Source organism: Caretta caretta, chromosome 10 (genome assembly GCF_965140235.1).
Source record: "Caretta caretta isolate rCarCar2 chromosome 10, rCarCar1.hap1, whole genome shotgun sequence".
Lineage (NCBI taxonomy): Eukaryota > Metazoa > Chordata > Testudines > Cheloniidae > Caretta > Caretta caretta.
The window spans coordinates 12,685,635-12,710,271 of NC_134215.1; the positions used below are offsets into that span (position 1 = coordinate 12,685,635).

Sequence of the window (24,637 nt, forward strand, 5' to 3'; positions counted from 1 at the left end):
TGTCACCACATCTGGACCTTTGCAGGCAGACTAGGAAGCTGGAAGCCAACTGGCTGGTCCTTAAAGTGGCAGTCAGTTAAGCTGGTATTTTACTGTCTCCCTACATGTTTTAAGTTGGAGACAGGTGATGGGTGTGAAAGAATCCATCGGGGCTTTATGCACCACTGTGACTCAAAGGCAGGTGTGTGCCCCAATAAACAGAGCAAATGCCCTGGCCCTTTCTGCAAGGCAAGCTATCTGCTTGTCATACCATTCCCTGCAAGGGCCAAGAATTGTGCTTCTGCAAACCCTGAACAAATTACAACTTTTCCAAACCATATTGCCACGCCTACAGAGTGAAGATTGGGTTTATTCGCTGGCCCCTGTGCAAGTGGCATTCCGTGTGGTTTCCTAGGTAGTAGCCAGAGCCAGGCGCGATTTGGTAGCTATCATGCACTGATTTACTAGGAGATTCCCCAACTGTTGCAAAATACGGTAGGCGAGCATGGGAACAACGAAGGGGCATCCTTGGGAGGGGTTGCTGGGTGTAGTATCCGTGGGGCAGGGCAGGGATTATGATTGCCTAGGTGTTTGGAGGGGAGGAGCTCTGAGCCAGGAGTGAAATCGAACAGCAGGGAAGCGTGGCAGAGTGAAATGTAAGTTCTGCAACTCTTTAAATGGAGGCTGGAAATCAAACCTGCCTTGTCTGCTATCAAGGGATCCAGGCACGATCAGCGGGGCGCCGAAGGAGGGGGGAACGAGTAGCGATAACGGGGGGGGCTCTGTCTCAGTATGGGGCAAGGCAGGCGGGAGCCCGGCCAGGATCTTTGCGCGGCACAGGAGTTTCTGGAGGGCTGTAGGCACTGTGGGAGCGGAGCTGGAGGAGAGACCTATAAACTCCCCCGAAAGTGCCACGAAGAGGAGAAGCTGCGCCGGCGGAGAGAGGGCGGTGACCGGACCCGGGGGGAGGAGTCTCCGGGGGAAGGCAGGTGGAGGTGCCGGAGAGGGAGGCGCTCAGTGGGATGGGGTGGCAGGTGCCAAGGGACCCTGCAGGGCGAGTCCGAAGAGCATCGGTTCCCGGAGCAAGGCGGGCGCCCTGGGGCTCAGGCGGGTAAGTGGAGGCGGCCGGGCTGCCGGCGGGTCCCTTGCCCCCTCCCGGATCTAGCGCGCATGGGGGTGTGGGGGGAAGCGCTGCCCCAAGATAGTGCAGGCTGGCAGGGGCTGCGGAGCGCTATTGAAAGGGGGGGACACAGATTTCGTCCCCCCCGACCAGCGCCTGACTCTCCTCTTCCTCTCTCAGGGCCCTCCCCTAGCAGCCTGGCCCCTGAGCCCCAAAGCCGAGTGAGCAGCGTCCTGAGCTGGGGCAGAGGACCCCTCAGGTGTGTGTGGACCAGCCAGAAAGTGGTTGGGCCATGGCAGGGGTGGACCCCCTGGCTCTGTGGCCGAGGGGTGGGGGCCTGTGTGCAGTCTGGCCTGAGCTGGGTGCCTCTGGGGCCTGGAAACTAACCACCTGGGGGATTCAGGGAGCAGGTACCCTGACAGCAGAGAACTTCCATCCTGACGTGCAGCGCTCTCCAGCTCCTCAGCCAGGGCTGCATGCAGCTCCACCAATGCCCCTGGGTCTGGACCTGCAGCCATCCCCCGTGGCCAGTGCTGGCCCCTCCTGCAGCTCCGACAATGCCCCTGGGTCCAGACCTGCACCCGGCCCCTATGTCCAGTGCTGGCCCCTCCCACAGGTCCGCCAATGCCCCTTGCTTCTAATCTGCAGCAACCTTCTCCACAGCTCCATTGCAGGGCCCCTCATACAGATCTGTCAGGGATGCCTATGCCTGGCCTGCAGTTCCTACCCAGCTCTACGATGCACCCAGTCCTGAGAGCTGGCTTCCTTTTGGATGATGATCCCTGTGGCTGAGGTGACTTTGCCTCTGCAGTCAGCACTTTGGGGAAGACAAGCCCCTAAATTCTTATGCCATTCACCAGTCAGGCATGGGATCTGTTTAGGGATGAAGATGTCATGGGCTGCCCTGAAAATGATGGCAGAGACTAGCATAGAAACCCAGCTAACTCGACCTGTCTCCTAAGAGGAAAGATCAGTGCTTCTGTGGTGACTGGCTTGACAGGAGCTTTCCAATCCTATCCTATAGCAAATATAGGCTTGGGGTAGGGCACATCTAGTGCTTCACTTACATTGGTGTTTGTCTAGTAGTAGGTTAAAGGGCACTTCCTTCTAGGTCATGTGACTGCAGTGTAGCAAGACTGAGGCAGGTGAATGGCATGTTCTTTTTCATCAGTGGAAAGTGTCTGCTTTGTTCTGTGGGAAGTAGGACTGGTTTTTCTCCATTCAGTGGTAGGATACTTTGTAAAAACTGCCTGCTTGAGCAAGGAACAGCTTAGTTGCTCGATGCTTATTGATGGGAGTTCTGTTATCCTTCCCAACTCTGAAGGGTGCAATTAAGGTGCAAGCTGCAGGCATGAGTAATATCCTGCCTTGATAAGCTGTATTCCATGTAGACTTCATTTTAATGTACAGTATAAAAGAGATTGAAATTTCAAAGCTGAAACTCAGTTGCACTGACTCATCAGAACCAGAAGGCATCTATGGGGAGACTTTGAATAACATGTCGTGCTTTCTTTCCGAGGGTCTCAAACCCTAACTTTGCCTCACAGCAGCTTGGTGAGGTAGATGAAACCTGTATTATAATCATCTTACAGATGATCCAGGCCATGTGAGTTAGAAGCAGAGCTGGGAACAGAACTCACAAATCCTGGCTCACAATCCCATGTTCAAGATACTAGACCACACTTCAAGGAGACCTTCCTCGTTAGGATTAAGAGAAAGTTCTGTCCTTGGGTCACCCCTGTAAATGAAGCTATCTGTATTTTGGATTTGTTTATTCTGGGATGAGTTAGCTGCTGTGTGATATTAGTTGTGATTGAACACTGGGGTATGCAGTATTATGGTCTACTGCTCTCCATAAAGTGGTGGTTTACACTGAAGGAATTTTTGATTCAGTGTGACACAAGGACTCCTCGTTGTTTTTGCTGATACAGACTAACACGGCTACCACTCTGAAACCTATAGCTTGACATGTTTAAGCTCTGGCCTCCATTAGATGTGGGCTTTAATATGATCTGTCAAGGGTATGAGTTGCTTAGTTGCTGTATCAATTCGCCTCTTCCCAAACTCTCCCGCTGTTCTGTGTTCTGTTTTGGAAGCAAATGGGTCTTTAGCTGCTTGGAAATGACCAGTTACCCAGCACAGCTGGTATCTAATTACATTCCAGAGCTGGGAATTCTAATTCGGCACTATGCAGAGGTTTTTGTTTTTAATGAGTGTTGTTATAAACTGTTAATTAAGTCCTACAACAGCAGTAATCTCAGCAGGATTGAAGGCTGTGTAATCATAGCTATTCCTGATTGTCGCTCCTACTCCTTTTCAGCCTGGGCTAGGAAAGCTAATAAAACCTATTGATAACAACATTTTCCATCAGCTGGCTAAGATCAAAGCCAGAGAGCAGCTGATGTGCCAGTGTGCAGCTGCTAAGATTAGGCAATTTGGCCTAAACCTCCTGCCCAAGGCATTTGATTGGGCCTCTGGCTGTGTGGTACAAGTTGTGGGTAGGGAGGAGTCATATCCTAACAGGGCAGCCAGAGGGGTTCAGTTCCACACAGTTTGGGGGGGGGGAGAATAGAGAAAGGGCCAAGAAGTGATGTATGCTTTGTGGGGTGGTAGAGAAACGATTCCTGTTAAAGAGGGAGAGCAGGAATCTACAATAGGCTCCAATGAGGGCTGAATACAAGGGAGAGTTGGCCTGATGCCTCATGGGCACATACTACTATCTCCACAGAGCTCAGCTCATGCTCTACAGCCGGTGGCACTAAATATCACATTGCCATTTCAGCCGGTTGTTGGATGAAACGTCTGAGGCAGGGGCCTCCTGTGGCTTCCATTTGGCTCCATGGCCTGGTCCGGCCTTCAGGTTAGGAAAGAAAAGCTGGAAGTGAGTGAATGGAACTAAGAACCTGACACAGTGGGTGAAAATGGGGGCTGGCCTCCGGTGATGGAGTTGGGACTAGAGGCCCGTCTGCTTTGGAGATTTGCCCTGATCCAAGCAATGGATAGCGAGGCACCCAGGGGGTTGCTTCAGTGCAGGCTCCCAGGGCAGATGAAAAGCTGCCACTTGCACTTGGGTATGTCAGTCCTGAGGCGCAGTCTGCTAATTGTGTCAAATCAGTTGTGGGGTGTGTGCCGATGGTTAGTAGGATGAGACCAAACACATTTTACTTATAACCGAAACTAACCCCGAAGGGTTGAAAAGGCCACTGGCATTTATAAAAAGAAAAGGAGTACTTGTGGCACCTTAGAGACTAACAAAACTGGCATTTATGTAGGCCTTAATTGTTTTACCGATGCTGGGTGCTGGAGCCTCTGAAAGTGTGATTCTGCTCTAAGTATCTCTTAAAATGGAAGGGGGGAGAGGTTCCCATTGTTGTCACGTGTCAATGATTCCAAATCTTTTTTTCTCATCTTATGAGTGAAAAGTGCCTCCTTCACCTCCCCTCCCCCAATCCCTTCACTACCAGCCCAATGAACCCAAGATCTGACAGTCTTACCCAGATCACTTTGACATCTGGCAGGCTGGGTTCTTTCCTTCTCACCCATTCTTGCCCGTGATGCAGATAATACAGGTCCAGTTCTGCTCCGTTACTCCTCTGCAGCCATGCTTCACCTATGCACCTGTGACGAAGACTAATTGGGGCAGCGGAAGTCGCAAAGGTGTGAGCGCAGGATGTGATCTGCATAATGTTTATTAAAGGAGGTGATTCAAGAGCAGGAAATAACCCAGCTGGACTGCCTGGGCCTTGGATGAGTTTGTGATACTGGCTGTTGGAAAAATACCTCCTTCCTCTTGTAAAGTGATCAGATTTGATTGAGATACAAGTATGGAGCCCCTCCAGGCCATTTTGAGAGTTGTTTTTCAGAGTAGAACCACATCTGGAGTTTGGCACACTTCAGTCAGAGCTTTTTTTTTGTCCATGTGTTAATTGCCCTCATACCTACAGCTTTGCCTCCCAAATGTTCTTGGGCATTTGGAGGATTGGGAGGGCATGTTGTGTTGTCTTGGGGCCTGACAGCAACATTTTCCTTTCCTATTTTCTTAAGAGTGTCTTGTTCTGTTTTGTCTCTTCTCCAGGCCACTCATGATGCTATTCCTTCCCTGCTTTCTGGGGAGATGCATCTCTCTTGAATAATTTTGTTATCAGAGTGAGTCATCTTGGCTTTTAATAAGAAGCTTCAGAAGTTTTTCTCACCCTCCCTAGGAGTCTGATGAGCCGTGATGGAAGATGCACTCAAGTGCTCTGTGTTATGGTGCTCTTCAGATTGAACTGTAGAACTCTCTGCATTTGTACAGCCCTGTATGAGTGCCCCATCATCAATTGGGAAGGAGTCTATTATTCTGAAAGGTCTCTGAGCCAAAGCCAATGGGAAGACTCCCACTGACTTCAGTTGGCTCTGGATCAATAAAGAGCAGAATCCAAGAAGCTGAGTGTTTGGAGAGCAGGCAGGAAGATGGAGGCCCAGATTCTCAAAAGTATTTAGACTCCTACCTTCCATTGATTTCAGTGGAAGGTAGAGCCTAAATACCTTGAGGATCTGGGTCAAAGTGCCTAGGGTCAGTTGGCCGTGAAGGTGGCTTCCTGTTTAGTTTTGGAGAGTTGAGGGGTTTTTCCCCCCTCTGAGTGTGCGACTCAGTGACCAAAATCAAAACGCCATAGAGCTGCCCTGGGACTCTCGACCGGTGTGCAGTTTTCAAATAAATAGGCAGAAACTCAGCAGTACAACTGGTGGAGCAGGATCTCTCTGTGTCTCAAGACTGCTTTTAGCATCCTTACGTGCCTGGCAAAGCTCTCAAGACCGTGCTTGGTGGAGCTCAGGCTGTCCATTCAGATTCCCAGCAGGCATTGGGTTGTGAAATGGTTTTGCATCCCGTATGGCCTTCCTGCCTCAGACGTGTGTTCACATAAAGGGGTGGGAGCTGTTCCTGAGCTGCTTAAGGGAGAGAATCTGTGTAGACTGCCATTCTTGCTCTGTATTTGTACCGCGCTTAGCACGCTGGGGTCCTGGCCCTTGAATGGGGCTCCTAGGTACTACAATACAGTCCATAAATCACAGCCTTAATGGGCAAGTCTTCTGGGTCGAGATATCTACAGTGCATCTCCTGCTTTGACTCACTGCAGATAGAAGAAACAGGACTAGATAGTAATATGGATCTCTTGCTTCCTGTGTCATCACAACCTGCTGGCTATACCAATGCCTCATAGATTAGGTGCTAAGGCTTTCCCACCCCGTGGTGGAATATTGTCTGCATTTGGATTGCTTCATAAAACTGCTTCACTCCTTCCCAGAGGGCGCAGGAGGGGTTGGACCCAGCCTGGCCGCCACCAGCTGTCCAAGCACTAACGCACAGCTACTGTACCAGGCTGTTCCAGGGCTGATCACAAAGCAAATAAGGAAGGGCATAGCTATTAAAAACCAAACAAAATCTTGACTCCCTCCTCCACATTTCAACGAATCCCGTGCTATCTGTGCCATCCTGTTAATGTTTATATGGCTGGGTCTCTGGTGTATCAGTTTGTCCAAAGGACAGCTCTCCCTTGAATCTGGGGGCTAGAAATGAGCTGTGAATCCAACAATGTTTTTGTTACACAGAGAAAGCTGGCAGTCAGGTGACTGCTTGGTAACTCGATCTTCTCCTTCACTCCACCTGTCTTTTTCTTTCTCTTCTTTCCCTATCCCAGGTACAGATGTTCTGGGGGTGAACTCTGAGCCCTTGCCAACGTGAGTGGCAACACCGCCTGCAATTGGGACCTCTCCACTTACATGTAAATTCTTCTCACCCAGCCCTTCCCCTGTCAATGGTGGGGGAAGAGATATTTTTAGTCACTGGTGCATGTGGCTGTTGGCTTGACACCATCTGAATTTCCTTTCCTGCAAGGTAGGAATTGTGCGGGGAGTGGAAAAGGAGGTTGCGTGGAGAATTCTTTCTTTTATCATTATTTAAATAGTTATTAATAGCAGGGATCAACCTCTAACACGGATCTTTCCTCCCACAAGCCTGTAGGAGTTTTGGCAAACAAAACTTCTGGGTTAGCTTCAGGGAGATGCAGTTAATGGGGAAAAAGGAGAAATCTATTAGTTTATCCATTTATGGGAGAAACTTGTTAAAGACTCTTTTTAAATCTAAGTGTTGTTAAACTATTTGGATTCCTGGAATACAAGGTGCTACACAAGCAGTTTAGCTGAAGAAATGAAAGGCCAAAGATGGCAGCTGGGGTGTCTGGAGGCCTTTGGGTCTGAGGCCGCGCATCAAAAGAAGTGTATTGTGAGGTCGGTCCTCTCTGTGCCCAGACATGGGGGACGTGGTGCCCATAACATGCTGACGGTTGTTTGCTCTGGAAATACTTTGTTCTTTGCCTTTATGAGGTCTGGCTTGGGAAGGGGAACCCTACCAGACACTGACCTGACTCTGTTGTGGTGATTGGTGGTGGTGGAGATTTTCTAAAGGGCTGCTATGCCCCAGCTGGGTTGCAGGACTCTAGTCTTGAGAGATTTCTGCTATGCTCCAGAGTTGGCAAAATAGAATTTTTACATACATCCCAAAGTGCTTGATGAGCTATGAGATGCAGCCCCACTGAAATGCAGCTGGCTCTGGGTTGGAGGACATTGGCTGGTGCATGGTACACTGACCACACAGCTAGGTACAACAACCATTTTAAGTGTTAAAAATGAGACACGAATTCCAGTTTGATCGTGGATACATAGACACAATGGGAATTGCAGCCAAGGGCAGAATCAAGGTGCCCTTTGTGTCTTAGAACCATAGTGGAATGAGGCCACCTTGCTTTCCCTGAGGATTTTTTATGTGTCACCTGGCCCTGAGGCTGCTGTCTTGAAACCATCTGAGATGGGCAGAGATTGAACAGAGAGCCCATGTCGGCTCCCTGATCTTCTATGCCCTCAGAATCTTGCGGGAAATGGTGGGTAATTTGCCAGAGATTCCTGTTCTTATATCCTACCATTAAATGGTTGTAGCTTTTATTCTTGCTTGGCTTGTGGCTCTGGGAGCCATGGGCAGTGCCAGTCCTCTGGCTTCTAGGGTAGCATCAGTGTTCACTCCTGGTGCTAGACCACTGAGGAGAATGGGAGCCAAAATTTCAGGCAGCCACAAGTCTTTCATGCTGCTAGTCCATTCCCAAGGCAATGGTGATGTGTGCACAGCATGTCAGCAGGAATTTCTTCCTGGGCAATCAGTGCCTTGATGATTTATCGGCAAGGTTCTACCTCTGTCTCTGAGTGGAAAAGGGTTTGAGGTTCTATTGATTGACTGAGACCGGTCATTGCTCCCTCCCTTAAATCGCTGAGCCTGACTGGCAAGGGAAATGGATCATAGGGGACCCTGAGCAGCAGGTCAGAGACTTTTTTCCTTCCCTAACGTGTGACAAGCCCCTACCAGGACAGCACAGGGAAGAGTAGGAGGAAAGACCAGGAAGTGTGTGCATGAAGCAGAGATGGACAGACGGGGAACAAAGCTGACTCGTACAGGAGGCTCCGCTCCTGAAAGTGGTTCTACTGAGCTCGTGGGGGGTTTTGGGCGTCATCCCCAGTAGAAACGAAGAAGCAGATGATGTAGTGATTGGTTGGTTTTTAAAAAGAGAAGGAGGACTTGTGGCACCTTAGAGACTAACCAATTTATTTGAGCATAAGCTTTCATGAGCTACAGCTCACTTCTTCGGATGCATAAAGTGGAAAATACAGTGAGGAGATTTATATACACACAGACCATGAAAAAATACACATTGTAAGGAGAGTGAACACTGATGAAGTGAGCTTTGTAGCTCACGAAAGCTCATGCTCAAATAAATTGGTTAGTCTCTAAGGTGCCACAAGTACTCCTTTTCTTTTTGCGAATACAGACTAACACGGCTGTTCCTCTGAAACCTGTCACTTAAGATGAGCTATTACCAGCAGGAGAGTGGGGTACAGGGAGAGAAAACCTTTTGAAGTGATAATCAAGGTGGGCCATTTCCAGCACATTTCCAGGAGTTAACAAGAATGTCTGAGGAACAGTGGGGGGGGGGGGGGGGGGAGAGGAATAAACAAGTATAATACTTAGTATAATGACTCAACCACTCCCAGTCTCTCTTCAAGCCTAAGTTAATTGTATCCAATTTCCAAATTAATTCCAATTCAGCAGTCTCTCGTTGGAGTCTGTTTTTTGAAGTTTTTTTGTTGAAGGATAGTCACTTTGAGATCAGAAATCGAGTGACCAGAGAGATTGAAGTGTTCTCCGACTGGTTCATGGATGTTATAATTCTTGACATCTGATTTGTGTCCATTTATTCTTTTACGTAGAGACTGTCCAGTTTGCCCAATGTACATGGCAGAGGGGCATTGCTGGCACATGATGGCATATATCACATTGGTAGATGTGCAGGTGAACGAGCCTCTGATAGTGTGGCTGATGTGATTAGGCCCTATGATGGTGTCCCCTGAATAGATATGTGGGCACAGTTGGCAACGGGCTTTGTTGCAAGGATAGGTTCCTGGGTTAGTGGTTCTGTTGTGTGGTGTGTGGTTGCTGGTGAGTATTTGCTTCAGGTTGGGGGGCTGTCTGTAAGCAAGGACTGGCCTGTCTCCCAAGATTTGTGAGAGTGACGGGTCATCCTTCAGGATAGGTTGTAGATCCTTGATAATGCATTGGAGAGGTTTTAGTTGGGGGCTGAAGGTGATGGCTAGTGGCGTTCTGTTATTTTCTTTGTTGGGCCTGTCCTGTAGTAAGTGATTTCTGGGTACTCTTCTGGCTCTGTCAATCTGTTTCCTCACTTCAGCAGGTGGGTATTGTAGTTGTAAGAATGCTTGATAGAGATCTTGTAGGTGTTTGTCTCTGTCTGAGGTGTTGGAACAAATGCGGTTATATCGTAGAGCTTGGCTGTAGACAATGGATCGTGTGGTGTGGTCTGGGTGAAAGCTGGAGGCATGTAGGTAGGAATAGCGGTCAGTAGGTTTCTGGTATAGGGTGGTGTTTATGTGACCATCGTTTATTGGCACTGTAGTGTCCAGGAAGTGGATCTCTTGTGTGGACTGGTCCAGGCTGAGGTTGATGGTGGGATGGAAATTGTTGAAATCATGGTGGAATTCCTCAAGGGCTTCTTTTCCATGGGTCCAGATGATGAAGATGTCATCAATGTAGCGCAAGTAGAGTAGGGGCATTAGGGGACGAGAGCTGAGGAAGCGTTGTTCTAAGTCAGCCATAAAAATGTTGGCATACTGTGGAGCCATGCGGGTACCCATAGCAGTGCCGCTGATTTGAAGGTATACGTTGTCCCCAAATGTGAAATAGTTATGGGTGAGGACAAAGTCACAAAGTTCAGCCACCAGGTTTGCCGTGACATTATCGGGGATAGTGTTCCTGACGGCTTGTAGTCCATCCTTGTGTGGAATGTTGGTGTAGAGGGCTTCTACATCCACAGTGGCCAGGATGGTGTTTTCAGGAAGATCACCGATGGATTGTAGTTTCCTCAGGAAGTCAGTGGTGTCTCGAAGATAGCTGGGAGTGCTGGTAGCGTATTCTATCTGCTACCCAAGATCCATAAACCTGGAAATCCTGGGCGCCCCATCATCTCAGGCATTGGCACCCTGACAGCAGGATTGTCTGGCTATGTAGACTCCCTCCTCAGGCCCTACGCTACCAGCACTCCCAGCTATCTTCGAGACACCACTGACTTCCTGAGGATACTACAGTCCATCGGTAATCTTCCTGAAAACACCATCCTGGCCACTACTGAATTGGAATTAATTTGCAAATTGGATACAATTAACTTTAGGCTTGAATAGAGACTGGGAGTGGTTGAGTCATTATACTAAGTATTATACTTGTTTATTCCTCCCCCCCCCCCCCCCCCCCCCGTTCCTCAGACGTTCTTGTTAACTCCTGGAAATGTGCTGGAAATGGCCCACCTTGATTATCACTTCAAAAGGTTTTCTTTCCCCACACCCCACTCTCCTGCTGGTAATAGCTCATCTTAAGTGTTCACTCTCCTCACAATGTGTATTTTTTCATGGTCTGTGTGTATATAAATCTCCTCACTGTATTTTCCACTTTATGCATCCGAAGAAGTGAGCTGTAGCTCACGAAAGCTTATGCTCAAATAAATTGGTTAGTCTCTAAGGTGCCACAAGTACTCCTTTTCTTTTTGCGAATACAGACTAACACGGCTGCTACTCTGAAACCTGTTGGTTTTTAAGAGACTCTTGAGTGATGGTGGGTGACCTTCCCTATTGGATAAGAACCCAAAAGCTGCTGCTTCTTTGGGCTATGTGGCCTGTGCAATGGGCGTGGCAGTCTGATGGGAACCAGTTTTCTTGTAAGAGCCCTGTGATGCCCACGAGAGTCTGGCTAGAAGTACCCAGGGAACTGCCTTGTGCGCAATATTTACTCCTTCCTGTGGGCAGAGCCCAGGAAAGAGGCTTCCAGAGTTTCTTGTGCATTTCAGTAAATCCCTGCTTCAAGAGGAAGGCTACTGGGAAAAGGTTCTAATGTTAGCCGAGACCTTGATCTGACAAAGGATGTTGGGAATAAAAACATCTATTCATCTGCCTCCTCTGCTGAGTATTTCCCTTTGTGCTTCCCCTGCTGTTTTCCTCTCTCCTCTCCTTGTGCTTCCCCACCCCTTGCTCCCCCAGCCCCCCTGTGCTCAGTTCATACTGACTCCTGGTATTCCTCCTCCTCCTGCTGCTCACTGCTCTACCTTTGCTCATTGCCCCCTCTCTGTCTGCTGCTTTGTTCTCTAACCGCCTTCCTTGTTGTATTTACATTTGCTCTCTCCTCTCTGCCAGATGAGCAATACCACACACACCAGCATGTCCGCTCCCACCGAGGGTGGTGTAGGCGTGACCAGCATGGCTGGCAGCACGCTGCAGACCAGGATTATCCCTCTGACAGACTCCAGCCATCTCTCCCCTAAAGACGACTCCCTGCTCAGGACCCTCCAGAACTACTCCCAAGATGGCCAGCAAATTTTCCTGACCACTTCGGCAGCGCAGGTGATCTCCGGAATCTTTGTGTGGTCGGCACTGATTCTCACTATCCACCAGGTAAAGGCAGGGCTCTGCAGGGAGAGGGGTGTTCCCCTGGACCTGGGTGTGTGCTGTCACCTGGATGCGTGCACACGTGGGGGTGGGGGAGGTAGGGCAAGGGGAGCTGCTCGGGACCTCAACTGAATCTCAGGATTCTTGAATGCCTCCATGGCTGAGCTAGTTACAGACTATTTCCTTGTCTCTAACTGCTTCCCTTACTTCCAGCGAAGCATCTCCGTCTCCTGGCTATGGCCTCCCACCTTCTATAGTGTCTACAGCAGGTGCCTCTGCCAATTTCAGACCAGCACGTTACAGGGAGGGATGAGTCCAGCCTTTTCAAACCTAACAGCTTGGTAGAGCAGACTTTGTCCTTCAGCTCCCCTGAGCGGCTGCCTGCATGGCCTTCCTCGCTGTGTTTATCTGAAGTGCTTACCCCAGAGGGAAGCTGTAACAGTTCCTAGAGTATCAGCGGTTCTGAGGTTAAGGGAGTGTCCTCCATTCTCCTTTCTGGGGAGCCTGGATTTCCTAATGTCCCCATTCCCCACTTAACAACACGTGACACCTGCTGTCTGAGGCCATGTGTCCTCTGGGGGTTTAACTGAAATATTTGTCCCCAGAGCCCAATTCTCGGTATGTAGGTGTAAATCTGGAGTAACTCCACTGAAATCAGTAGAATTACTGCAGATTTACACTGGTGTGGCTGAAAGCAGAATGTGGCCCAGCGTTAGTATTCGTATGGCAGTTAATTCCTGGGCCAAGTGGTGCAGTGGGGTAGACACACTGACTCTTCACCCCGCAGACCCAAATTTAAAATTGATTGGGGTCACAAATGAAATGAGTTATTTGATCTCAGCCCACTTGTTTCGTGGTGTGGAATTCCCCCCCTCCCCCTTCCCCCCGGATCAGCAAAGTTCTTGTACTCTTGGTAATTGCTGCTTAGGAGTCCCAAGCTGAAATAGTAGGAGATGTGCTCCAACCCTCATCTTCTATATTCTGTGTGACAGGTCAGGTTTGCATTGGCGAAGCTGTAGAGGAACTGGGACTGGAATAGCAGGGTGCTTGCTGGTAGGACTGAGGTGTGGGCAGTACTTTGTGTGGAGATTTTGTGCCTCTAGCCAATGGGATTAATCCTCCCACACTTACACTTGCTCCCTGCAAGAATGCTAGTCTCTGATTTCCTCTGCATAATGTCTTGGCAGCATGTGTTATGTGCTTCCTGCAGGTTGCAAGGACCATGTGGTGGCGGGTGGAGTCTGGCAGGGTATCTGGATGGATTCTGATTCAGGCGTCAAGAGATCTCACTGTAGATCTGTTTCAGGGAGCAAGAAGTGGGCAGGAGGGAGATGAAGACTGGAAAACCACATAGGGATGCTCCTTTCTGCATCCACAAAGCAGAGGCCTGATGGCCTGTTGCCACGTCTGCTTCTCGGCTTCTCTTCGGCAGGTATCTCTTATGGGCCTAATGTCGCTACATTGCCCGGATTGTCTCTCCCTTTCCCCAGATCTACATGCACCTGAGGAACTACACTATTCCTAACGAGCAGCGCTATATTATCCGCATCCTCTTCATTGTGCCTATCTACGCCTTTGACTCCTGGCTCAGCCTCCTCCTCATTGGAAGTCACCAGTTTTATGTGTACTTCAACTCTGTGCGTGACTGCTATGAAGGTGGGCAAGGCGGGGTGGCATCTATGGTAGAGGTTGGGAGGAGAATGGTGCAGGAGGAACATGTGATGGAGGGCACAAGGGTTTTGTCTGTCTCTCCCCTCCAGTGGAAGCTAGGCAAGATGGCACATCAGCGTGACTTGGCATCTCCCCCTCCGCCCCACCCACAAATCAGATCACAGTGTTTCAGGGTCCAAGAGGGAACCCAGGGAGAGTTTTCAGGTTGCCTGATAGTAACTCTTGAGTTTGTTGTCATGGAGACCAATGGAAACGATCAACACCCACTCCTCTCCCTGTCACCAAAGCTAGGAGATGGGCCCCTAAGCTGCAGTGATGCACTGGAGAAGGCTCTTGCGAGTCAGGGTGGGGAGATGAAGGTTCCTAGGAGCCCCTGGTAAAATTCCATACCAAACTGAAGGGGAGGGTTGAGGTGACTACTTACCTCTGGAGTTCCACTTGGGGCAGCTAGCAGTACCTTGCCAGAGATAGCTAAGAGCAAAACGGAATAAAACGGCCATAGGCTCCATTATCCCTGTGGCTCAAATACTTCTGAAGAACAGAATTTTCGTCTCTGGATTGTGCCAGGGTTTCATCAAACGGCAAATATTTCCAATCCTTTTCCAAGGGTGGATACTGCCAGCTGCCTCCCTTCACATCAAATCCCAGAGGTCAGACTCCCAGCTATGCAATCAATACGCTCAGAATATGTCAAGAGCAAAGTCTGTGTTTCCAGCAGTTTAATAGATGTTTGCCTGGGGGTGGGAGGGCACTGCCTCCCTCTTCGGTGATCAGTTTCAACAGGACTATACCGTGCAGTCCCTCCCAGGCTAGCTGACTGCCCGATTAGATGAGCTGCTAGGGTCTTTCTCATCTGCAACCTCTGAGAGACCCAGTCACGCTGCATGTGCTTGTTAGCTGGCTGGCTGTGCTAGGGGAGGGGGTTTGAAGTTTTTAAGTTGCTTGGCTCACCGGGAGTGGTTTATGTTAAATGGTACTGCTGGACTTACGGGCTTTGGGGGTTTTGTGTATGATGATTTAAATACAACGGCACCCGGTGTCAATGAACAGACACCATCTTTTAGCATTTGCATGCATCTAAATGAAATCAAATCCCAGGCGGAGAGAGCCCAGTGGGAGTCCAGCCAGGGAGCAAAAAGGCCTATGAACAGGGACCCATCACACCTCGCAGAGCTCTAACTTGTCTGCAGGCTCAGGAACACAGCACTGTCTATCCACATTGTATCGGGACGGAATTTTTTTTTTTTTTAATGCAACCATTTGTGGCAGAAATGCAATATTTGTAAAATGAAGGTTTGAGTCCTTGAGAAATGGATGGACTCAGCCAAGAAGTAGGTGACACTGGGTCATTTTGAGCCCTAAGCCCACTGGAGTTTAAGTTGTTGGTTGGTTGACACCATTGCATTTTATACTGTTTGGAGTAAGAGTCTGAAGGTGAAAGGGGAAAAATACCAAATTGGGTTTGTTAATGAAACTTAATTCAACTAGCTCAAGCTGCCAAGGAAATGAGCTGATTACAGGTCAGACCAGTCCAGGAAGCTCCACCCACAGAGCTCTCCCACTGCGATTGTTACATCATCAGGAGGAGACAGGGGGAGTTTGTTCTCAGAAGGCAGGACACGGTTAACTACCAGAAAGCAGCTAATAATACTAATGTGTAGCATGTACGTAGCCCTTCCATGAGTACCTCCTTGCCTCGTCAATCCACTGCTCACATGCCCGTCTTTGTCTTGTCAGCATTTGTAATCTACAGCTTCCTGAGCCTCTGCTTTGAGTACCTGGGAGGGGAGAGCACCATCATGTCTGAGATCCGGGGGAAGCCCATCGCGTAAGTCAGAGTCCCTATCCCGTTCTTTGGCCCCCTTCACTGGCTTTCTCTCTAGGGCCAACATCACCAATTCTCATTGTGTTCTGATTCTAGGTCCAGTTGCCTTTATGGGACCTGCTGTCTGCAAGGAATGTCCTATTCCATTGGGTTCCTCAGATTCTGCAAGCAGGTTGGTCTCTGGCCTGGACTGTTTAGCTCATATTACGTAGATTAAGGCTAAACGAGAGCCCCGGTCCATCAAATTGTAGGGGTCTTTCTGGGCAGGCTGTTCTTCGCTGCCGCCTTCTGGAGGCGTTCATGCTTCCCTCCTGCGCCTGAGTTTTTGAATTTTCGTCCAAAGTGAGGCAGCGCACCCAGCCCATTAGGCACCGAGCCAGCAGCAATCAGCTGTGCTTGGTGTCATCTGCTCTGCCTCTTGACTCATTGCTGAGTCAGGGTCCCCTCCCACTGGGGTGCCTAGATCCTGTTTTAGTCCTCCCAGGCTCCTTTAGCTATTGGTACTGATTACCCAAGGTGCCTACCACCAGGCAAGTTTTGGCACATATCTGTGCGGGTGCTGTCCTAGGCTGGAGGGAGGGTAACTTCAGTTATGTATCCTAAATGGGTTTGCTGCTATTCACGACAATCCCATGGGGCTACAGCCCTGCTTCCTTACTGTGCTGCTCATGAATGAGCCCGGGGGAAGCTCCTGAGGGTTTGATGAGGGGCAGGCTTTAGTTGATAGGACTGGATTTCTTGGCACAGGAAGGCCACAGAGAGACTTGGCAGGTTGGGGAGATGATTGGTTGGGTTGGAGCATTTCACTGGGATGCCAGGGAAGGCTGGATGCATGTGGGGGAAGGGATCCTGCCAGTAAGGTGCACTGTGGCTGCAGACATGCCACTTGCTAAGGGCTGGTCTATTTCACTCCATATCACTGGCCACCCTTGCTAGTGATGTAAGTGTTTGCTCCCTATCTGAAGAGAGGGAGGAATCTCTCTCTTCTTCTTTCTCCCCAAATGTCAGAGCTCCTTGCCCTCCATCCTGGGAGTGGCGGGGACCAGTACACACTCAGTTCCTTTCTCTTGGGGTCAGGTGGAGTGGGACTGTGCATACTGCGGTCCCAGCAGCTCTTGGGAGAACAGCAAGTACCTCCGGTGGGAGTGTGGTGGGATCTCTCTCGAACACAGAGCTGGAAATAGCACGGTGTCTTTTTCTCTCTTGCTGCAGGCGACGCTGCAGTTCTGCATTGTGAAGCCCCTGGTGGCGATCCTCACCATTGTCCTGCAGGCATTTGGGAAATACCACGATGGTGACTTCAAGTGAGAATGCGAGGGCGATGGGACAGCCCATTGCCCCTGGGCTGAGATGGCTGCATCAGTCCTCTCCTCTAAGAATAGGCAAAGGCATTTCCCCTCCCCCTCCCAAATCCCCAGGGCACTCTTTGTCAAAGGGGGCTGCTCTGGGAGTGGTGGGGACTAGAAAACCAGATATGGGGAAATTAAATGCTCTTCCTTGGGGCTGCTGGATCAGCACCGTACTGTACTGGGGACCCCCTCTCCGCTCTTCCATTGCACTCTTCCTAGCACAGCGAATGCTCAAGGGGGTTGCAGTCTATGGAAATCTTAACTCCCAGGAGCAACAGGGCCCAGACAAGCCTTGGAATGGGGAGAGATGGGCTGTTGCCCTTTCCTGTGCGTGAACTTGAAATGGTATGTCCAAGAGCTCTAAGCCCTGTGATGGTAACCATGGCCATGGGTTGTGGGGGGGCGTGTACTGGGGTGAGGAGGGCTTTGCCTGCCTTCCATAGATGTGCAGTAGGGAGCGAGGCCTCGGAATCAAGGGAAGATTTTTATGCTGTTAATCCAGATACACAAACCTGGGCCTCTCCCACACTTCTTTTAACTCCAGGGCTAGACTGTGGCTGGTTTCCACCCACTGTATTTGTTCTAGCTGTGCACTTTAATTTTTGGACCAAGATCTTTCTGGGCCTTTAACCTCCCATCCTGCTACCAAGGAGCCCTTAGCCTAGTGAGCCACCATGGTAGCAACTTCCTGTGTTTCTGTATGCTACTTGTGACCCAGCCAAGCACAGCCCTTTGCAATAGGGCTGCAGGTGCCTTTATCCGAAGTGTGGAGGAGATGCTGCAGCTGGAGAGAATCAGTTCCAGTATGTAACACTCCCTCATGATCTGGTTCTCTGTAGGCTCCGGGTAGCCTCTGTGTCACAGATGAGGAGTGGCTGCAGCTTGTCCCATGTAGGTTCCTGGCGACCTGCCAGTGTGATCTGTGATTTGGGCATAGTTCCAGCAGCCCAGCTCAGTAACTCCCTCTCTTCAGCATTCACAGTGGATACCTCTACATCACCATCATCTACAACTTCTCTGTCAGCATGGCCCTGTACGCGCTCTTCCTCTTCTACTTTGCCACCCTGGAGCTCCTGCGCCCCTTTGAGCCAGTCCTCAAATTCCTCACCATCAAGGCCATCATCTTCCTCTCCTTCTGGCAAGGTGGGTCCTAGGGTTTGGGGTCTCCAGGAGGACGGCCCTTCTTCTCTCCCAGCACCTGATCACTCCACCCAATGAGTTGGGAGGCAGCAGAAGGACCCATGGTAGCTGTACAACCTACTGGACGCCCTGAACCAGAACTCACCCCCTTTCTGTGTCTCTTTACAGGGATGCTGCTGGCCATCCTGGAGAAGTGTGGGGTGATCCCTGAAGTCCAAATCATTGATGGGAAGGAGGTGGGAGCTGGGACGGTAGCTGCCGGCTACCAGAACTTCATAATCTGCATTGAGATGCTATTTGCCGCCATTGCTCTGCGCTATGCCTTTACCTGCCAGGTATACAGAGAGAAGAAGGAAAACTCAACAGGTAACTGAAGCCATCTTCTCTACACTCGAGGGGCCCCAGGCACATAAGCAATGAGGGGATCCTGTTCTCAGTTGAACAGTAAAGAGCCTTAAAAGCCACTTGGCTCTCTGCTGTTAAATCCTGCCTTTAGGCTCTTTTCCCCATGATGCCTTCAGGCAGTGCTAATGGCTGGGAAGAGCCCTCTCAGGAGGGATTGCTGGGACAGAGGATTGTTAATATTACAGATAATGTTGTCAGGAAACACCCGGTGTCAAAAAGGATTCAGATTCATCAAGTTGTGCATGAAGCTGACCTCTTGAAATGTGTCATGGAGTCCCTCTCCCATTCCCTCCCACTGCTTGTTGTCCTGGCTTCTTGCCTTGAATTAGGCTGCCTGCTCTTGTGTTATGAAGACATGGCTGCTGCTCACAATGGAGCCCTGATATGGAGGGTGGCCCCTGGGTGCTGCTGTAATAATGGTGACAGTTGTTCTCTGTAATAGCATCCCTTTTTATAAGGGATATTTCAACCAAGCTGGTGGGCTATCTCCTGCCAAGCCCCAAACTCCACTTTAAATCCCATGACTGGCCTCTGTCTCCAGAGATGGGAATGTTGCAGTTACTACACTGGGTGCCCATGGGAACAGGGAAGCCTTGTGTTGCTCCAGTAAGGACCGGCATTGCTGCTCAAGGAGCAGCATAGCCTCAGAAGACTTCCCATCCAGCCTTTGCTGCTGGTCCAGGGCCTCTGTGCCCTGGGGTCCTGTGGTGTAGGTGGCAGTGGTTTCAAGGAGTTGGACTCTTTATAAGGGGGAGGTATCTGGCTGGTCCTTGGTGTGCTCTGTGGCCTTGGGTCCTTTACAAACTCCAAAGGCCGAATGTGCAAGAGAGTGAAAAGGGGGGGGAGTTGGGGAAGGGGCTAGTTTGGCCTCTTGTTCCTCTCCCCCCAGGAATGGCAAACAAAACCCTTCATCTAAATGGTGCTGTGGGATGGGCATCCTGCAGGGATGGCTTCCTATCTTCCTAGGAAACTTAGAGAAAGATTTACTCTGCTCAGAGCATCCTCTTCTGTCACTGGCTATTGACCTGCCTATGATCTCTGGGAAGAGCAGAGTCAGAGCAGTTGGCTTGGTGTGGGCAGCATGCAAGGAGATGGATTTTATCCTTTTGTTGGAAGAGGTGTTTCACCCTTTGTATCTGGACCGTGCTGTATCTCTGCATGCTGCCCACCTGCTACCTTCCACATAGGCTGTACTTGCATAGGCAGCAGTTCTGCGGAAAAGGACCTAGGGATGACAGTGGACAAGAAGCTGGATATGAGTCAGCAGTGTGCCCTTGTTGCCAAGAAGGCCAATGGCATTTTGGGATGTATAAGTAGGGGCATAGCGAGCAGATCGAGGGACGTGATCGTTCCCCTCTATTCGACATTGGTGAGGCCTCATCTGGAGTACTGTGTCCAGTTTTGGGCCCACACTACAAGAAGGATGTGGATAAATTGGAGAGAGTCCAGCGAAAGGCAACAAAAATGATTAGGGGTCTAGAACACATGAGTTATGAGGAGAGGCTGAGGGAGCTGGGATTGTTTAGCCTGCAGAAGAGAAGAATGAGGGGGGATTTGATAGCTGCTTTCAACTACCTGAAAGGGGGTTCTAAAGAGGATGGCTCTAGACTGTTCTCAATGGTAGCAGATGACAGAACGAGGAGTAATGGTCTCAAGTTGCAGTGGGGGAGGTTTAGATTGGATATTAGGAAAAACTTTTTCACTAAGAGGGTGGTGAAACACTGGAATGCGTTACCTAGGGAGGTGGTAGAATCTCCTTCCTTAGAGGTTTTTAAGGTCAGGCTTGACAAAGCCCTGGCTGGGATGATTTAACTGGGAATTGGTCCTGCTTCGAGCAGGGGGTTGGACTAGATGACCTTCTGGGGTCCCTTCCAACCCTGATATTCTATGATTCTATGATTCTATGCTCATGGCTTGAAGAAAAGCACCAAGCTTTCATTTTTTGCTAGGATTGGAGTATAGAAGGGATATCTCGGTCCACGTTTCTAGTTGTACATTTAACAATGACACAGAACTTTTCACCTGTGGATGGATTTAGATGGCAATGGATTTAACCCTTTCTGTTGCACATTACCCACTCACTCATCTCCAATTCTACGAGGGCAAATGAAACTGTAACCACTCAAAAATCAAACGTGTCCAGTGTGCTTTGATTGCTGCACGTTGGGACTCATTTCCTGTTGGCCAGAGGTTTTATTACATCGCTAGGCTCAGGACCTCTATGTCTGGTCCCTCCTGCCCTCCCATCTCCCTTGCCTAGCGAGGCACTTCCTTTTAAAAGTGGATCACTCATAACAAGTCTCTCTGCTTTCAGCAAACGTGGCCCCAATGCAGAGCATCTCTAGCGGGCTGAAGGAGACAATGAGCCCGCAGGACATTGTCCAGGATGCTATCCACAACTTCTCCCCCACATACCAGCAATACACTCAGCAGTCCATGCAGGAGGCGGAGACAAAAGCTCCTGGGCAGATTGAGCACACGGCACCCAAAGCTGATGGGCAAAATAGGAAAAGAAGCAAAACCATTGAGAAGAGAGTGCTGATGCTCTCAGACGATGACCTGTAGGTGAGAGCTGAGAGGACAGCGGCCCGGGCAATGTTTAAAACCGCATTGTCCCTGCAATCTGACTGGAGCCAAAAGAGAGCAACAGATCTCGACCAGAGAAGCCAAGACCAGCTGTTGTTTTGGAAGGAAAGAAGCAAGAACCAGAGAGGGGTAGGATGCTGAACTGTGCTTGACTTCTGCTGTCCTGTCCCTGCTGATGTTGGAGATTTGGTTCTTCTCTATTCCCATTAGGCCCCTGTACTTTTGTCGTTCAGTGGTTCCTGTCCACCAACCTGCCCCACTGCCCGTGTTCTGACGCACAACAAGCATCTGTATCGGTGCTGTGGGAATGATGTGACAGGAAGCAACCAGGACTCCTGAGAGTTCCTACCAGTGCTGCAAGATGGAGGCTGGAGTCCAGCTCGTCCTCTCACCGATGAACAAGGGCAAGGTGGGGAAGAGAACTGCTCTGCGTACCATGACTCTGCTCTAGTGACTCTTGGCCTAAGTAAAAAGACTAACGGCTCTCAAGCCCCCGGGTAGAAGAGCAGACTGGGAAGTCAGCTGCACATCTCCTCCTGCTCTGACATTTTGAAAGTTACCAAAGTTTATTTTGGTTAAAACTTGGGGGAATCTCAGGAGTCTTGTAGGAAAGGGAGGGAGGGAGGGAGAATGAATGAGCTATTTTCTGGTACCGACCTGCCTAAAATTTAATAATCCCCAAGGAAGAGGCTAATATGAAATTCAACGGCTGCCACCTGTACTGCTTCTGGGAGGGGGAAACCTCTTTATTTGTGTCTTAAAAGGACTATGATCCACTTGGAGTGGATCAAAAATGAAATGGATTCCAATGGGTGTATTAAATTGCTTTTCAGGGAATTGAACTGTCACAACTGTGACTGGCAGGGTTAGGAATTCACTTACTGGAAATGATACTTCTTGAAAACATTTGCTATTAAGCTCCCCTCCTTAAATTTAAGAAATAGCTTTATTTTAATGCCTACACTTGGCTTCATCGAGACTGGAGAGAACCAGAACTATTTACAAAAATTAAATACCACAGACCCATCTGTGGGAAGTGTGCGTGCAAACCCCTGCCCAGATCTGCCCTACTGGGGTTACACTGATCACATACCAATCTATTGTTAGGGTCACACGGGCACCTTTATAAAAGAGGCCATGTCCTCTCTGTGAACAGAGGTGGGAACCTAAATGACAGAGTGGCTCTGTTCTAGGATAGTTGGGGAGTGAAATATAAATAGGCCTGTGTCCTCTTGCTGTTGACCTGCACAATGCCATTTGTGGGAGACAAATGTCCTAACATGGGATCAGCTGGATTAATTCCCCTCTGCTGAACAGCAGCAGATAGCGCACCTCATTCTGTGAGCCTTCCTATAACATCCCACCAGACCTGTATTTTAGATCTTTGAAGACAACCGTACTAATTTCAGTCTATACTCCCACTCTCCTACCAGAATGACTGCTGGAAACTCATTTGGTGTTGGCATCGCTTTGTCTTACTTCATGGGGGGGAAGGGGACAGTTTGTGTGTGTCTTAAAAGGACCTCTAGTGCCTCAAATTGCTGCCATGTAATAAATGTACAGTTAACGCTTATGGTTCTGTTTAGAAGTGGACCCTTTTTAAAAAAAAAATCTTGACATTTCCCCAGCTCTGAGATCCCTTGAGCCTGAGAAGTGAAATTGTAACTTAACAATCCTGCATTTTACTATTTATAAGGTTCTTGTTTTTCCTAATAAATGGATGTTTCTATTACCACTCCAGTGAGCGCTTCATTTGGCAAAGCCTTGTTACCCATCTGGCGGGGAGGGTCTCTGATGTGATCCAGCAGCTCTCTGCCATCCAACACTGACGCTCATAAATTCAGAAGCATCGCATTGGCCTCTAGACACTATGGCAACTGGGGCATTAGGAATGCCTGCGTGGACAAAATGTACCATGATGCCCTGGCTCTGGTGGGGAGTCCTCCCATCTCGCTGGCTTTCACATCACCTCTTCCAGGCTGGAAGAACACAGTGCTCTCCTCTGCATCCCTTCTACCTCCTTTCTTGTGCTCTGGAGTTGTCAGAGAGGTTACGCCCAACCTCAAACTGGGCTGAGCAGCGTTCTGCAGCAGTGATCGGACAGTAGTAAACAGAGTTGATCAGAGAAGCTTCCCCGTCTCGCTGAAAGCCTGTGATAGCAATACTGTAATAGCAGCGTGTAGCTGAGACAGTCTGGCGGCTCCCTCCGATTCTCTCCAGCACTGCTTCTGCCTCCTCAGCTGGAGAAGTGGCTTCCTGCAGGCTGCCTGTTGGGAGGTATAGCTAGAGCCTTATGTAGGACTCCTGCATGCAGCAAATCTAGTCTTGGGAGGGGTGGGAGCATTCTCCTGCCTGTCTAGGTCTAGCTCCAGCTCCGTGACGAGAGCAGCTGCCAGGCATGACAAGGTGCCCTGTGCGGATACTGACAAAGCTGTTCGGTTTTACAGCACAGGCATCAAAGAAGCAACATGAGCAAAGAAGTCACTTGAGCTGAACACATTGGTCTTCCCCACCCCAGCTGGCTGGGGGGTAATTATGTCAGATCTGGGACAGAGGTTGGTTGCTTCAACCACTGGGGTGCGGACAGATAGCAAAAGTGACTATAGCACAGCTGTTAAAGCACTTGCCTAATGTGCTAGGATAAAGACTTGCACAAGAATATAAACTTAATATAACTTACATCCCTGCATGGAGTCTGAACTCCAGGGCATTCATCTCTATTGGCAGCAGGTGCACGTCCCTGCTACAGACCATGACAACGGTCTAGCGTGGCCAAGCCCTCATGTATTAGATGTAGGCCAGCTCTTGTTCTCAAAGAACGCGCTCTGATGTACCACCAAAGTCAAGAGTGCGCCATCAGCCTCCAGCAGCCCTGTGTGTAAGGCTGAATGCTCGTGGCTGCTGTGCCCCTAAACAGCAGGCATGACCCACTGCATACAATGATTGGGGTCGGTCTGAACTCTTTGCTGCTCTTTCATTAGGGTGACCTAATTTCAATGTTGAAAGAGTGGTGAACATGCATGGAGAACAAAGACCTAGGAAACACCTTAAACAGAACGCTGCCTCTCCTCGCAGATGAGTCCCAGGCTCTTATGCCAATAAACAACCCCTCTCCCGGAGTGGCCAACCTGAGCCTGAGAAAGAGCCAGAATTTACCAATGTACATTGCCAAAGAGCCCCAGTAATACGTCAGCAGCCCCACATCAGCTCCCCCTGCCTCCCGCCCACTGGCAGCCCCGCTGATGAGCACCTCCCCCTCCCTCCTCACACCTCTGGATCAGCTGTTTCGTGGTGTGCAGGAGGCTCGGAGGGGGAGTGGGAGGAGCGAGGGCACGGCAGGCTCTAGGGGAGGGGGCGGGAAGGATTGGAGTAGGGACAGGGCCTGTGGCAGAGCCAGGGGTTGCGCAGTGAGCACCCCCCGGTGCATTGGAAAGCTGGCACCTGCAGCTCCAGCCCCGGAGTCAGTGCCTACACAAGGAGCCGCAAATGAACTTCTGAAGAGCCACATGTGGCTCCGGAGCCACAGGTTGG

At 49.8% G+C, this 24,637-nt stretch overlaps 1 protein-coding gene across 3 annotated transcripts; it reads left to right on the forward strand.

Moving 5' to 3' along the window:
- The first annotated feature begins 584 nt into the window (after positions 1-584).
- On the forward strand, positions 585-22,839 carry TMEM184A (transmembrane protein 184A). Of its 3 annotated transcripts, none has more exons than XM_075132678.1 (10): positions 585-635; positions 6,781-6,977; positions 11,879-12,136; positions 13,621-13,786; positions 15,539-15,629; positions 15,723-15,798; positions 16,839-16,930; positions 17,949-18,118; positions 18,284-18,481; positions 20,835-22,839. In XM_075132678.1, exons 3-10 carry the CDS (start codon positions 11,879-11,881, stop codon positions 21,083-21,085), a joined length of 1,302 nt encoding a protein of 433 aa, XP_074988779.1. In that variant the 5' UTR covers positions 585-635; positions 6,781-6,977; the 3' UTR covers positions 21,086-22,839. The 3 variants fall into 3 exon arrangements, with proteins under 3 accessions (XP_074988779.1, XP_074988778.1, XP_048723646.1); XM_075132677.1 differs by lacking the exon at positions 585-635 and adding an exon at positions 847-1,090; XM_048867689.2 differs by lacking the exons at positions 585-635; positions 6,781-6,977 and adding an exon at positions 847-1,090.
- Positions 22,840-24,637: the final 1,798 nt, after the last annotated feature.